The 15,473-nt window shown below is 48.4% G+C and overlaps 1 protein-coding gene across 2 annotated transcripts in view; it reads right to left on the reverse strand.

Annotated features, from left to right (window-relative positions):
- Positions 1–1,536: 1,536 nt before the first annotated feature.
- LOC144948619 (ralBP1-associated Eps domain-containing protein 1-like) overlaps positions 1,537–15,473 on the reverse strand; it is a 40,353-nt gene continuing 26,416 nt past the window's right edge. The window contains exons 9-20 of one of the 2 annotated variants that reach the window (XM_078878227.1): positions 15,187–15,299; positions 13,564–13,644; positions 11,318–11,405; positions 10,093–10,185; positions 9,884–9,956; positions 9,475–9,614; positions 8,534–8,598; positions 7,590–7,778; positions 6,845–6,907; positions 5,628–5,809; positions 3,549–3,654; positions 1,537–1,629 (exon numbers count right to left, since the gene is read on the reverse strand). In XM_078878227.1, the coding sequence (XP_078734353.1) occupies positions 1,561–1,629; positions 3,549–3,654; positions 5,628–5,809; positions 6,845–6,907; positions 7,590–7,778; positions 8,534–8,598; positions 9,475–9,614; positions 9,884–9,956; positions 10,093–10,185; positions 11,318–11,405; positions 13,564–13,644; positions 15,187–15,299 (1,262 nt within the window). In that variant the 3' untranslated portion in view covers positions 1,537–1,560. Of the gene's footprint in view, positions 1,630–3,548; positions 3,655–5,627; positions 5,810–6,844; positions 6,908–7,589; positions 7,779–8,533; positions 8,599–9,474; positions 9,615–9,883; positions 9,957–10,092; positions 10,189–11,317; positions 11,406–13,563; positions 13,645–15,186; positions 15,300–15,473 lie in introns of both variants that reach the window. The other variant, XM_078878226.1, reaches the window with a different exon arrangement.

Below are 15,473 nucleotides of genomic sequence, written 5' to 3' on the forward strand. Positions count from 1 at the left end.
GAATTACTTTTCAGTTGCCATGGCCCTGAGCTTTGTCTCGACAGAGGCCAGCGTGTGGGGGATGGGGGAACCGATGATGCCGCTGCCGTGCGTTGGTGCCCACCCTTGACTCTACGAAGCCCTGGGCCTGCTGCTGCAAACGATTGCAATTCCCCCCCCCCCGCCAAAGCTATCAGCAAATGCTCGGATGAACCACAGTATTCTTGGGGGTTTCTTCTTCCGCTGCTGGGACCCCTTTGACGTGCCCCCACCGAGACGCGTGGCGTCGTCCTGCTGTCTTTGCCGTTTGCAAGCGTGCGGTGGAATCCTCGAGTCTCGCTTTTCATCCAGAAAAAGAAATCTATCGTCGCGCCAGCAGCTGCTGTCGGTGGCAGAATTCACGTGTGCGCACGCGTGCCCTCTTTGCAGTTTCGCAACACGCACCGTTTGTTCAAAACTTTCGCAAATACCCGTTGCCTACAATCAGAAGCACTAATAGGCACTTGCATAAGCACTGTAACATTTATATTCAAAAAGAGGCCATTCTTGTCTTCGCTCTTATTCAATAAAGAAGGGAAAAAAACGTTCCGAAGAAAAACAGTTTTTGTTTTTAAAATCCAACCGCTCCCAATCCTCGTTGTGTCAACAAGTCCGTGCTAAAATGGTTGTTGTGGTTAGTCGGCAAAGACTCGAGACAATTCCTTGACCTGTCATGGGGCAGGGCAGGAAAAAGGCAAGGCAGGACCGGGCAAGGTAGGGCAAAGGGGGTTGTGCATCCAGGCTTGACTTAAAGCTGGGCTGGACTTGACCAGGCTGGGGTCGACTGGCTTGGGCTAGGTTCCGATGACTGTTTGCCCAGCAGCAGCAGCAGCAACAGCAGTAGCAGCAGTGCTGTTTTGTAGACGGCGGCAGTCAAGGCACAGGTTAGAGAAGCCAGTATCGAGTCGGCTCAGCCAAAGCCCAAGGGACAGGAACTGCCATAAAACGCCATCACATCGCAGGTTTTATTAACCTCTCTTCAGCAACTTAGATAATGTACAAAATAATTCCTCGCGTGCCACAACCTCGACAAATCGCCTGAGCCAACAAAGTCTCGGTAACCGATTGCGGCAGTCTTTTTGGCCAAATCAGCGCCTGCGTGTGCTCTGGTGAGTTTTTTTTTTATGACTGATAGTCTCATGGCAATTGGCTAGTGGCATGCTAACGTGCCGCTGAACAAAGTGACGTTTTGGCAAAACTTTGGCGTGGAAAAAAACATCTTCATGGGCTTTCTTTGCTGCCCAATGTGTCATCCCGGAAAACAAAAACACATTGCAGAGAAAAAGCAACTTCCTTCGCTTAGCCACAGTTATCTTCAAGACATTCTCATCTTAAGGTAGCAAGTGTTTTTTGTTTGTTTGTTAAACAAGTCCTTTCTTCTTCTTTGTGGGGGCATTCAATGAACCAGATGACGCACTCAGCGAATGAGCATTCTTTAAAGTTCTTTAAGTGCGTCCCTCCCCCCTTCCCGCCAGCCCCTCCCGGCTCCTCCTTTGCCCCCCCCACCCACTTCCCCCACCGTCTGGGGCGCGACCGATGTAGCTACGTGTGCGAGAATGGACGGAGTTGCTCCAGCTGCGCTTCGAGTGCAATCCTTTCTTCCAGCAGATCCTGCAAGCGAAACACAAACACAAAAGACAAAGATCCCCCGTATTATGGGCTCGTGGGGCAAGTGCTGCCCCCCAGCACCTATGAAGGCCGACACGGCACACGAGGGGGTGGGTGGCCAACACCACGCCCGGCCGCCTTTGTCTCCCGAGTGGCAATGTTTTCACACTGCACCAGGCACTCATTTGAGGACGAATCGGCCTAGGGGAGGCCCAGGACCGGTTCAGATTATCGTCACTGGTGTTGGCCGTGAGCAGGAATCGAACTCGGGTCGCCAGGTCCGTAGCGCAGTGCGCTAACCGCTACACCACCGCTCCCCATACACATGCACAAACACACGCACATACACACGATAGGCACTTTCATTTTAAAAAACATCACCGGGATTTTAAGAACACCAGAAGGTGCTTTGAACATCATCATCGTCGTCGTTATTAGCCGATGTCTACCGACTACTGAAGGAAGGCCTCCACATGCCGTCACGATCTCTCACGGTCCAGTGCCAGCCATCTCACTCCTGCACAATAATCTCAATGATCCATCTGCCCAGTGGTCTTATTCTTGGACATATTCTCTCTTGTTAACATGCACGACCATTCTTTTATGTCCAGAATAAACAAAATTCCATCTCAAGTGTGACCCTCTTTCAGAGAAAAAAAGATTCGGTAAGACTCTCCCTTGGTATATATATTCCGGGTGAAATAATTCACCAATTAATATAAGCATCATACTACATGCATTGGATTCTCACGTGTAAAAACTAATGCTATGGGTTCACTGTAGGCACTACCATTCACCACAATGGTAAGAAAAAAACCCAGAATAGATTATTGAATTCAATCGTGACCTGTAAGTCACACCACTTCATCAAATTGGCAGGAGGATGAATTGTTCTACCCGTGGTAAACATATCAAATTCACCAAAACAAAAAAAACGGCCAATCTAAAGAGAGCAGTTATTTTTTGGTCCGTGGCCAATGCCCGAATCAATATTGAAATGAGACCTTTGCTACGCACGCGCCCAACCACAATCAATCGCGCTGCCGCCTTTGATCGCCGGCGGTGCTCACCACAAGACGTGGCCTACCGGGCGTTCGGCGCAGCGGACACAAAAAGCATCTCGCGGACGATCCTCTCGCAATCCCCTTATGCAGAGGAACTTCATTCACTCGGCTTGACGGTTATTGTATTCATTGTTACCGCCGATGTATCAAAAAGTGACCGCCCTGTGGCATGTGAGGCTTTGCGGGACTGAAAATACAATAACAGCTGATACGTGACACTGTACACAAAGTCATTACGCGTGGTTGAAGCATTATGGGCAAAAGCATTAACCTTAATCTCCGGATGAGACTTTTTTTTCCCCTCTATTTAAAAAACAAAATTTGGGGTGCATCTTATAATCCGGTACACGTGTGGTTGTGAGTGGCCAGGTTTCTATAACTTCATTGACACTGGGCACAAATATCGGGGTAGGACTTTGTGTTTAGAAGCACTTCATGATCCGCAACACACATAATAAAAATAACTCCGTTCTATCTCCACATATTAAAAATTAAATGTATTTTTTTGAGCCTACTGGCCCATCTGGGTTTCATCAGTGGGCGGGGCCTGACTCTGCTGATGAGAACTACAATGTCAAACCGGGGTCAGCGTTTTCTCGCTTCAAACGAAAGTCGCTGGATAATACAGGTCACGAAAGTCAATCAATCAAAACCAATATTTATTCATACGTGGGTACAACAGAGTGTTGCGCTTGTGTGCATGTTGTGTGTGTTCAGTTTGTTGTCCTTCACCCCGACACCTCCGATTAGCGCGGTTGGCTACGTAAGGTGCGAAAAGAAGTTCAATGTACGTACATACACGCATACGTGACATTTGGGATGTCAACAAGGCACTTTATCCGCCCCAAGGAAACGAACCTTGAGTTGTTGCTGCAGCTCGCTGTTGAGCCGAGCCAAGACAGTGTTGGTCTCCTTGTTTTTGCGGATCGACGCTTGGATCACTTTCTTCTCGTTTCCCACCGACCTGCGGCGGCAGCGCAGAGCCCCCCGTGACGGCGCCGAAAGTGTTAGTCATCAGAATGAGAATCTATATTTAGTCTGCAGGAGGAATCCGATGAGCTATGAAGCTCTTTTTCACAGATGTCCAGTAAGGGGCACGGGGTCAGTACGTTACAACAAAACAATGCGTAAAACACGATTGGAGTGCAAAGTATAGGAAAGGTAAACACACTTGATACAATAATTTTGCTGTGACGGTTCCACCTAAAGATGGAGGCTTGTGTTGCCTCCGAAACGTCGTGATTAAATTTATGTTTTCTTTTTAACCTACGTGACTTTACCGAAAAAAACAGAGAGTGTAAACACATCACTTTAATAAAAAAAAAACTAATTTTTTTTATCTCACCAGGTGAAGCTCACCGAGGTATTAACTTATTTTTCAGAAGCGACATGGCCACAAATAATAGCTCCACAAAGCGGCTTATCACGTGGAAATTTATAGCTGCAAAATAATCTATATTTCCCTTGACGGCACGGCCCAGGCTCGTCACGCATTCAGCTGGAATCGCTCGCCGACCTTTGCGCAACGAGGCCACCCAATTAAAGCGCACACGGATCGTTCGCTAACGAACGTCGCCGCGATTTTCCGAGAAACGTTTTCCCCATTTCTCGACCAAGCGTGCGGTGCAAATCATTAGCGTCTGCGAGTGATCAAAAACGACTCCCGTTGCTGCAGCCTCCGGCGCGTGGTCCCCAATACAGAATTCTAATTGAATGCACGCGTAGCACCGCGTACGCACAGCCTAGAGGCGAAGCGGATTGGACCAAGCCGCACGCTGGTGTCTGCTGGCCATGTAACTGTTCCGCCCCCTCCCCAACACCACCCCCTCGGGGAGGACTCAATGGATTGTCACGATTCGTGGCCACGATTCGATTAAAAAAATGTGTGATCGTTTGCATGTTTATTTTGTTCTGTCCCATTGCGGAGGTTTTGTCTGCTCCAATTTGCATTAATGAATCATGAACGTGTACATGGACTGCCCCCCTTTGCCAAGCCACTGCTGGATAAGGGCCTCCCCTATGCTCTACGGATCTTAGAGGTTATTTTATAATTATTACCATATTTCACAACGCTGGTTGGTGAAATCGGCGAGCATGTATGTGGGACCACAGACGAACAGCCAAACAAGGTCAAAAGTTAAATCGTTTTCTGTGATACAATTGCTCATGACCAGACGATCAAATCACCCGGCTTGAGCCTGGATAACGATTGGATAGGCGGCCAGTGCATCATTGACATAAGATGATCGCGTCATTCGCACATCAAACTGCGGATTGTTACGTGCACCGTTCGACACGTTGCGCCGTGAGAGAATCGATTTTGAAACCATGGCCCAATGTGTCGAATGTGCCCCCTGCTGGGGGGGTCAGAAAACTCTACGGAGTTAAGGTGTCCACCCAAGATATCTTACAACCGTTAACATTTTTGTCTATATAAAAGCAATTAAACTTTTTTTTATTTGACCAGGTAAGGCCCACTGAGCTATGATGCTCTTTTTCAGAAGCGACCAGGCCACAAACGATAACTCAACGAAGTGGCTCATCACGTGGAAATGCATAGCAGCCAAATACTCTAAACGCATAGTTTCTAAATGAGGAGGGAAAAAACCGGCGGATACGAAGAAAATAATCCACGTGACCACAGGGTGAGAGAACACACAATCTCCAAATATATAGACGTCACGGTTGAGATCGAACCCATGACCTCCTGTATACCAGCCGAAGTAGTCAACATCTCGCCACAAGAGTAACAGGCAAACTCCCAACATAATTACAGCTATGAGAGAAGAAGAAGTAGAATGACCCACACTGGGCACAGGTTAAAAGTACTGCTATTACTACAGGGGTGGGTGGTTATTATATATCATTCCGACCTCAGGGTCAGAATTTTTGCCGGGGGAACAAAAATACCATCGCCCGACGAGGTGCCGCTCTCACCTCTGCAGCGAGGGCTGGGTGGCGCCGAGGGCGGCGATGCCTCCCGGCTTGCGCAAGGGCTCTTCTTGCGGCGGCGGCGGTGGCGGCGGGGGAGCGGCGACGGTCTCCTCGTCCGACTTGAGCTGCCGCCGCGATGGCTTCTTGGGTGCCGGCTGCGCTGGCGACGTCGACCTCTGCTGTATCTGCGCGACACGGAGGCAGCAGTCGTTAGTGCCACAAAAACGTCGTGGCCGAGTGAGTCGTTGGGCTTTTTATCGTGGAGCTCGTGCGTGTCGATTCGACTAGCGGAAGAAGAGGCGTCTCGCGATGCCTGCGCGGGTCACCAAGAGTGATTTTACTATACTTCACCACGCAGATTAGTGAAGACGGGGAGCACGGATGTATGAGAATAGAAGTACATACTGGATGATGTTAACTACCTCGCCTGGTATACAGGAGGTCACAGGTTCGATCCCGCCCCTGACGCCTGCTGTATATTTGGGGTTTGTTTGTTCTCCCCGTGGTCGCGTGTATTTTTCTCCGGGCACTGCGGTTTTCCCCTCTAGATTTAGAAACGGGCGTTGGAGAGTATTTGGCTGCTATACATTTCCATATGATGAGCCACTTTGTTGAGCTATCATTTGTGGCCAGGTCGCTTCTAAAAAAAGACCAATAAAAAGCTCATGGGGCCTTATCCTGGTCAAATAAAAATAGTTTATAGTTTATGATAGACAATAAAAATAAGTTAATAGTTTTGCTTGAATGTGCTGGCGCAGGCACATTGCGTAGCTGCCTTCCCGCTTGTCTGTGGTACCTCACTCCTCTGCGTCGCTCTCTCTGTACGAGAGTGAGCGAACACTCTGCGCGTTACAAGTTGCAACCATTATTAATTATGTGATGTGATATTTATGTTACAGGAAAACCTTGGATTGCGAGCATAATGCGTTCCGGAAATGTGTTTGTAATCCAAAGCGCTCGTATATCAGTTGTGATCACGTGACGCTCGGCAGACAAAGCGTATACACGTACGACTCGTATTGCAAGACCTCGCTCGTTTATCAAATTAATATTCATTTTAAAATTTTGCTCGTCTTGCAAAACACTCGCAGACCAAGTAACTCGCAATCGAAGGTTTTACTGTATTTGATTTTATTTGATGGGCTGCGCCACCCGCACATTAACGAGGATAATTCAGATAAATAAACTACACCATAGAGTGGGAATGTTAAAAGTGTAACCTTGTTGTTCGTCACGGTCTTTTCCTCGACGCGGCTTTCTGTTTTCACTGGCGCCTTTTCGACCTGTGAATGAATAAAAAAAAGTATTTTAGATGTCAAATTAAGTCAACAAATTAACTTTGTTGCGACACACGCATCAGTATACACCACCTAAATGCAACATTGAGCAAAACCCTCTATAAAACCAGTCTTGAAACCTCAGTAAATCTTTTCATTTTTAAACAAGTGCAATAATATTATTAACAATAAATGTCTATTCAATGCAGAATTAAGCACATTAAAAAACACAAATATCGTTGCACAGGAGTTCACCTGAAATCACTTGGAATAAACCAATACATTTCTAATCATTCAAATTCATGAAAGTCTAATAGATATTACCCACTAGTGATTATTGAGTTTCGAGTTAAGTTTAACTGTAATAAAACTGAATTGTATCCAGCAACTTGGACATTTCCAGCCAATTAAGTGATGGATTGTAAGTTTTTTTACGAGCATCAATATTATAAAAGCCCGGCGTTTTGTTTGTCCATCAACTAAATTACAAGAGCCTTTCAGAAGGCCTGAACGTCGCGTGTAAAATTTTAGTGCGTTAAATAGCTGCTCGCATTTATCCGGATTCCAATTTGGGCCGATACTTGACGTACTCCACGAATGCCCCCCCCCCCCGCCAACTCCCGCCCCCGTTGTTTCTTGGGCTTTCAGCGTGCCGAGCGCCAACTCCGGCGCCACCGCTGCCGCTCACCGGCGCGGGCGCCTGCGGGTCCGGCGTGTCCCCCGTGGCTCGGTCAACCTCGGGCACCGCGTGCAGCGCTCCGAAGTGCGTGAAGTCGGCAAAGTTGGGCTGCTCGGAGATGGGCGGCGACAGCAGCGGCACTCCGGACGCGCCGGGAACCATGTCGGCGCCGTCGATGGAGCGGGATGTCTGCAGCGCCTGAACCGGAACCGGCACACGGTACACGGCACACCCACGGTCGGTTGGTCACTGCCAAGGACCACGGTAGTTCTTTTGCTCAGGGCCGTGTTCTGATCTTCAGATGAATCTCAAAAAATGAAAATTGGGCTTAGGTTTAAAATGTTGGGATAGCCCAAAGAATTTTTTTTTAAATCGTTCACTTCTAGTGACATCACAGCGGCAGATGAATTTGAAACACCGCTTCCTGTGATGTCACTTCCTGTGGTGTCACTTCCATGCTTTTCCCGCCAAAAGTACCAAGACGCGACATCACCTTTATTTAAATTTATTAAGATAACGTAAGTGTTCAGATTTACTGTTGGAAACCGAAATTCACTTATTATTGAAACGTATTAAAACGGTCATATTTAGTGTATAAACGATTCAAGTTACTAAAACATCATCATCAGGGTGATTGCTTGTGTTGGAGTCGAAACGTCGTAAGAATTGTTGTTTTATATTTTTATTATTTTATTATTTCCCTTCTACGTGACTTTACCGAAAGAACCAAGAATATGAATCCCTGCAATCACGAAAGCTTTCAATCAAAATTTTACTAAAACTATTTAAATGTGAAAATATGACAAAGTATAACATTGGACCTAAAAACAAAGCCTCATCCGCGGATCTGATCAAATTCAAATCCAAAACACGTTCCGACAATGTACGGTTACACGGCAAGGCCGGTCATCGTGCCACCGAGGCGGATGTGCCCAGCGGAAATGTGCGGGTACCTGAGGATGTGGCCGGGGTGGCACTGCAGGAGGCGGCGCAGGCTGCTGGCCGGTGGTCTGCTGGCCTGTAATTATACACGACAGTTAAGTGGCAGCCACGCACGAGTCAATTGTACCCTACATTTGTAAATGTGTACACCGCTCCAGGATGCACTTGCGATCCAGAAAGGTCATCGGTTCATTCGCCCGGAGCGGCAGTTAAAAGGTATAAGTGTCTCAAATCAACAACGCGCCTCCCTCCACCCAGCAGTATAAATGTGTACACCACCAGTTAGTTGATCGTATGTGTTTGTATGATGAACTTCCTTCGCACCGTACATAGCCAACCGTAATAATCGAAGTTGTGGTATGCGATTTAAAGCTTTCGTGACTGCAGGGATTCATCTTCTTGGTTCTTTCGGTAAAGTCACGTAGAAGGGAAGTAATTTTATTATGTTTTTTTTTTATTATTTTATTACTTCCCTTCTACGTGACTTTACCGAAAGAACCAAGAAGTTGTGGTATGGGGTAGGGTAAAGTGTCGGTACGCTGACCCCTTCCAAGACGTCTCGTCAGCATGGAAAGGAAGATCAAACGCCCTCTAGAGCTCCCTCTAGTGGAGGCCCTTCCACCAGCCGCAGCGTGGGCAAGCGAGCACTCGTATGGTTACGCCTTGTAGCCTGCGTCAGGCTTCTTCCAACGACGTTATATCAGGCAGGTCACAGGGGGTAGCGGGGGGGGGGGTGAACGCAGGCTCACCCTACTGAATAGCTCTCTTCATACGCTACAGCAATTTTACTGGAGCAGTTAGACCTGATGACGGAGGTTTGTGTTGCTTCCGAAACGTCGTGAGTTAATTAATTTTAATATTTAAATTTGTTACCTACGTGACTTTACCGGAAAAAACCAAAGAGTACGAATCCTTGCAGTCCCGAAAACTTCAAATCTAGAAGCAGGCTCACCCTGTGCGGGCGGCTGGAACACTTTGTTGAGGTCGAGGGAGGAGGAGCGCGAGTGGCTCTGGTTGGGCCTCGGTGGGGGTGGCGGGGGTGGCGCCACCTGCTTCTTGAGCGAATCGTCCACGGAGGTGCCCGAGAACGACCTGCACACAAACACGGCATGTGCCAACGTGAAACGCAACTTCAGCGGCGCAGCATTCTGGGGAAAAACCCCCCTCCCCCCCACTGGTAACGACACCGATAATTATTACTCCGATGATTGCCTAAATCCAACAGCCTCTGTGCGATAACGTCACGTCTCAAAATATAAATCACGCGCCCTTCGTGGCTATTTGTAACTATTTACAAATCACGCCGCTTTGGTGAAAGGTGCAATGGGAGGGCGACTCTTTCGCTGGTCGTGTTTACTCGCCTTGGCCTTGAGAAGCCGGCGCCGTAAGCTTCCGCATCTGACGAAACGGACGACTCAGAGCTGTGGAAACCATCTGTTGCACACAAGGCAGGGACAGAAGATAAACTGCGGTAGCACAGGGGCTTGGCATTGTAGAGCACCTCGTTCGAAGCGTAACAACAGCGGAGGGAGGATGTTTAAGGAGCAAGGGGAATGTGTGCGCACCGTACCGACGCTTTTTGCCACGGAAAATTTAGCGGCGGATGGCTGCTCCGTGGCTCTCGACGGCGTGGGGTGTGGCTGGCTCACCGGCGTGCCCATCTCTGCTGAACACGGACAAAAAAATATGGCGATAAATGATACCTGAAGCAGCTTAAGCTGGCAAGGTACACAGAGAGGAAATGATACGTTGAGTTTACCGACGAAAACAGGTTGTGATACATGCGTCAAAATGCGCGTACGAGAATCATGTTTTATTTTATTTGCATAAGTTGCATGCGATGGGTTTGTGGAACAACCCCGAAGCCACTATTAACTACATGCACTGCAAATAAAGATTATTGAATTGTGACCACGCTGAATCAGGACAGGTCATCAAATCGCGAGGAGGCGGTGAGTCGCGAAGACACCTTGTTGACACTCATCATCAATCCTGCATTATGAATACACGATTTTATATGCAGTCAATGACGGTTCTACTTCGATATCTTCTAACAGGCCATAATAAAATTGGTGTGTGCTGGCAGGCCACGTGATATATGTTATGAAATCGTACGATGCCGTAGCGCCATAATATCTGGATGCGAGTTCTCTTGAGAATCTCCATCTCTTTCTATTTTATTTTATCTCACTAAGTATCTATTTCTGTCTCAGTGAGAACCATTACTTCCGTTAGGGGCCACATTCAATCCGTTGGCCATTAGTCCAAAGAGCACAACATTTGCAGGAGAATTTTTGCGGATACAAAAACAAGAGGTAATTTAAATTCCACTTGGAATTTTCCAAGTGGAAATAACTTGGTCTCACGGCACGATGTCAGAAGCAGGACATCAAAGCAAAAGCTTTAAAAGAGAAACAAAACCAAGTGAAACAAAGCGTTAACCCTTTCCCCTTCCGAAACGTCTGCAAGTTACACGTCACCACGAAATCTCGAAACGTGCAAGTGGCTCGTCGTTAATTCTATATAGAGAGGAGTAGCGCCGTTGTTTTTAAAGACATTTTACTCACCACAAAGAATCGTAGCGACACGACCGAATTCAATGATAGCGTGCGTCAAACTGTGCCACGCGCATGGCCTTGTGGGAGCCTCGGTACCGATAAAGAATCGGAAGAAAAACTGATGATGTACACTTATGTCATCGTAACGGGAAAGGGGTTAAGTGCGCAGAGCCACGCAACGCAACCGCAGATCCGCACCATCTCGTCGCCGTGGCCATCGATGCCAAGCGTGCGTACCTGGCGTGGCCCTGTTGATGTGCATCTCCTGCATGTGGATTTTGCTGGGCGTCATGCGGATGGCCACCGGGTGGACGATTGCCGTCTCCTGCCCAATGCACGCAACCACGCGGTCACCACGCTTCTCAACGTGCCCAGAGACGGACGGACGGACAGACGGACAGACGCAGAGGCCAGCGATTGAGCCATTCACCGTGATGGGGGATTGGGGGGGGGGGTGGATGGGGGTGGGGAGGACATGGTGCAGTTCTGGTTCGTTCTTGCTCATTAAGAGTTGTCTGCGGGGTCACTGGACTGTGGTCTCAGGGTGGAGGAGGAAGGTGGATTGATGGCACGTCTTTACCCGGCTTTGCAAGAGCAGTTTTAACAAGATCACCTTGCAACGAGTCATTTTAATGGGCGCAATAATTTCAGTGCAGGGACTGCAGCGATGCTTGAACGCAACGTAGTCTGGTTTTCCAAAATAAAAAGTTAAGGGGAACATTTAAAAGAATATTGCACTCACAAGAATGCAATCAAAATAAAGGTCCTGTTAAATCCAATCATGTTTAACAGCTAAGGCAGACAGTATAGCCAAATTAAATGTGTTTATTTTGTCATAGAAACTCTACGTTTGGGTATAAACCCAGTGTTCCGGTTTTGACAATCACTTGACAGCAGACCCACCCAGTCACATTAATCATGCACAGTCTTTGGAGCATCGCCGAGACAATACAAAGCCGCTCATGAGTGTAAACGTGACCGACAGTCGCTGGGGAAACTGGGAAGAGGGTGGTGAAGAGTAATGTCGGTTAACGCCCTTCTTGGTGTGCCTTGACTTGCTGCACGGACCGCTTTCTGGCTATCACAGGCACCTGGTAGGGTCTGCCAAAACAGCTGATTACTGCAGACTGGCAGCCACAAAGATGCCGGCCAACATGAGCCAAGGTGTCAACAAAACACTTATTTTATTTTTACTTTTACCAGGTAAGGATCACTTTAGCGATATAGCTATTTTTTTTAGAAGCGACCTGCCTACAACAAAATGGATTATCACGTGCAAATTGATAGCAGCCAAAAACTATAAATGCGTGTTATTTCTAAATGTGGAGGGGAAAAAACAGAGGTCCCGGAGAAAAATCCACGCATCCACAGGGAGAGAGACACGCAAACTCCAAATATACAGCAGGCATCAGGGTCGCGATCGAACCCACAACCTCCTGTATACTAGGCGGGGTAGCTAACATCTCGCCACCGTTGCACCCATATAAAAACGTAAATCATTCCATACATTTATATTTTTTGTGTTCTATTGCGTTTTTTTTACATATTTGTTTAGAATTCTGACTATAAAATAATTGTGTAAATGTCGTATAAAGTTCAATAATTATCACGGTTAAGCAGGCAAATGTACGAGCAAAATTAATTCGCATTCAAGTAAAATACGTAAGGTACAGTGGAAATTATTTTATTATTTGGCAGTCCAACACGCAAGTCCTTTTATAAATCTGTGGAAGTGCTTAACGATTTGTCATAACAGGCTTGAGTAATATAACATGTGCACTTAAATCTGAATGAACACATTTTAAAATCTGCCAAAAATTATAAACCGTCCAACAAAAGGAACATCCACAGATTTAAGCCGGCCATGCTTTTGGAGAAGGCAAACACATGTCAGAAACTCGTGCAGGTTTTGCTCTCTGTGCCAACTTAGTTGCCTGCAAAACCAAACAAAAAGAGAATTGTCATGCTGACATTCATAACTCACAGTATCACAGAGAGCGGGGTTAAATTGCGCAAGAAAGCCAAGCTAAGCAGGTGAGCGGCACAAGCATGCACAGCCACGCAAAGCTCTCCCGCTCGCACTTTGCACGCGCTCGAGTTTTTTAAAATCTTTATTTATCCTGGAGAAATCCGATGAGCTTCGAAGCTCTTGTTCACAGATGTTCCAGTCAGTTTAAACAAGCAGCGCGGTTCACGGCGAGACGTTCCCGCGTTGATCGGCAGGCCGCAGCGTTTGCCGAGCGCAATGGCCTCGCGTTTTCACGCGTTCCCCGTTTACGAATGCGGGCGGGTGGCTTCCGCCTCCGTGCAAAAAAGCTCGACGTTGACGTGGCAATGCTAACGAGGGACAGCGCAAGCGGTGGGGTGAGGAGCAGGGCAACAGTGGCATTGGCCACGTCGTGGGGGGAGAGAAATACAGGAGGGCGGAAGGAGCGGGAGATGGCGTGACGCAAAAGGTGGCGATTTGAGTACGGCAGACTTACAGGATCGGCCGGCGCGATGTTAGAGTCAAACTGAGTGAGAGTCTGGCAGCTTGAAGAGCGATCACTGAACGTTTCCCACTGCTGCAGACACACACAGGGGGGCACACAACGACGCGGCGCGCGCGCCCGCCGGGAGTGAGGGAGGAGCGGAGGGACCGGCCGATAAGATAAAGGGAAACCAAACGGAATGTTAAAAGGATACAGGACGACAGACAAACGAGTAGACGTCTAACAGCGAAAGAGAGACGAGAGGAAATGACAATGGGATGAAAGAGCGGCTTGGCAAAGTGAACTGAGACAGAGAAGGGGCAAGATAAGATGATAGTGAGGAATAGCACAGATATGGCGAGTGAGAAATCGTAATGGGCTCCAAACGCCGGTGAGAATGCCTTTGGTGATGCCGCCACAATAATCGTGTGCCGAAGTTAACCCTGCCTCCTCGAGATAATTACACTCACTGCTCGCGCTGTTTATTGCGGCGGCCTAATTGAGCCACTGCTATTTAAGTACAATGGGATTTGCCATAGCAACGCAGAATTTATATCACCACTTATAAGTACCACAAAGAGAATACCGTCAAACACTACTACAAAGAGTACAGAAAGAGTCTGACGTTGGTCTTGAATGGAGTTGCAACAAGTCAATACATACGCAGGATCAGTTTATTTGGTTGTTTCAGTCGACACAAGTGGGGACTGTGCCAAAGGGTAGAGCGCTGGCACGGTGCTGAGTGCACCGTGCTCTGAAACTTGCCGAGCTGATTTCGATTGCTGGCCAAAGCGAACATCACGGGGGGGGCGGAGTGATATCTGAACCAGTCCTGGGTGCTCCCTTCACTAACCACCACTGACCAGCATGGACTATGATAGGATGACCCCGCCACGACAATCTGGAGTGGATTGACAAAAGCTGCAAATCCAAAGCCAATCGCGGCGTTAAAACGACATCAACAAAACGACAACTGCAGCATCGCCATGTGGATCCTCTACGCTCCAGTGTGTCGTCCCCCCAACCCAAAGCACCCAAAATCCAAGACAGCGAAATAGATACCGGAACTCGCCAAACCATGTCACGGGAGCCGCCAGCTCCACCTCGTGCGCACGTGTGGGACTGAGGCTTAATTTGACGAGAGATGAAGGTGGTTAAGCGGTGGGCAAAGAAAGCAGAGGGGGGAGGGACAAGCGGGTCGCCAAGGCGCATGCGCGCACAATTCCACGCTGCTCGCTCGCGCTGCCGAGCGCACAAACGGACGCAACGATCCCCTCTGCTGGCGCCCCAGCAGCACCGCCTTCGCTAGCCCTCCGCCCCAAAGCCCCCGCACTCATCATTAAGCACAGCAAGTGACATGCAGAGTCAGTGGCAAGTGAAAAACGACACAAAAAACAAAAAGGGGTCGAATTAATGCGGCCGGTGGCCGTGAATTAACGAGCGAATTAAGGTCAATCGATTCATCGTGAGCGCGACGGAATCGTGAGCAAGGAGGCCCCCTCGCGGCGAGGCTCCTGCATTGTTACAAAAAAAGAAAACGGGCGACAGGAGTTAACAGTGGTGATTGCCAGAAGTCTGCGATTGCAAAAGGGGAAATCTGCGAGTGAACTTTTAATGGTAGCCGTCGAGCCTCACCTCGCTGTTCTGGTGGAGGTCGCTCCATGCCTGGTTGAGTGACGGCGATTTGCTCGTCGCTGCCTCGACGGGGGAGCTCGTGAACGACGCCTCGGCAATGGGGTTTGGCACGTCTGTGAACAGAGGCGGGAACGTCGGAACGTTAGGGTGGCCGGACTGGACCCCATCGTGCTTACGACAGCAGGGACACAGCCACAGTACAAATGTCGCGAGTCGGTGAGGGGGGCGGGGGGTGGTATCCTGCTTAGCGAATGGTTCCTGTGGTTATTGGGTCAGATTACAAATAA

This window comes from Lampetra fluviatilis, chromosome 50 (genome assembly GCF_964198595.1).
Source record: "Lampetra fluviatilis chromosome 50, kcLamFluv1.1, whole genome shotgun sequence".
Taxonomy (NCBI): Eukaryota; Metazoa; Chordata; class Hyperoartia; order Petromyzontiformes; family Petromyzontidae; genus Lampetra; species Lampetra fluviatilis.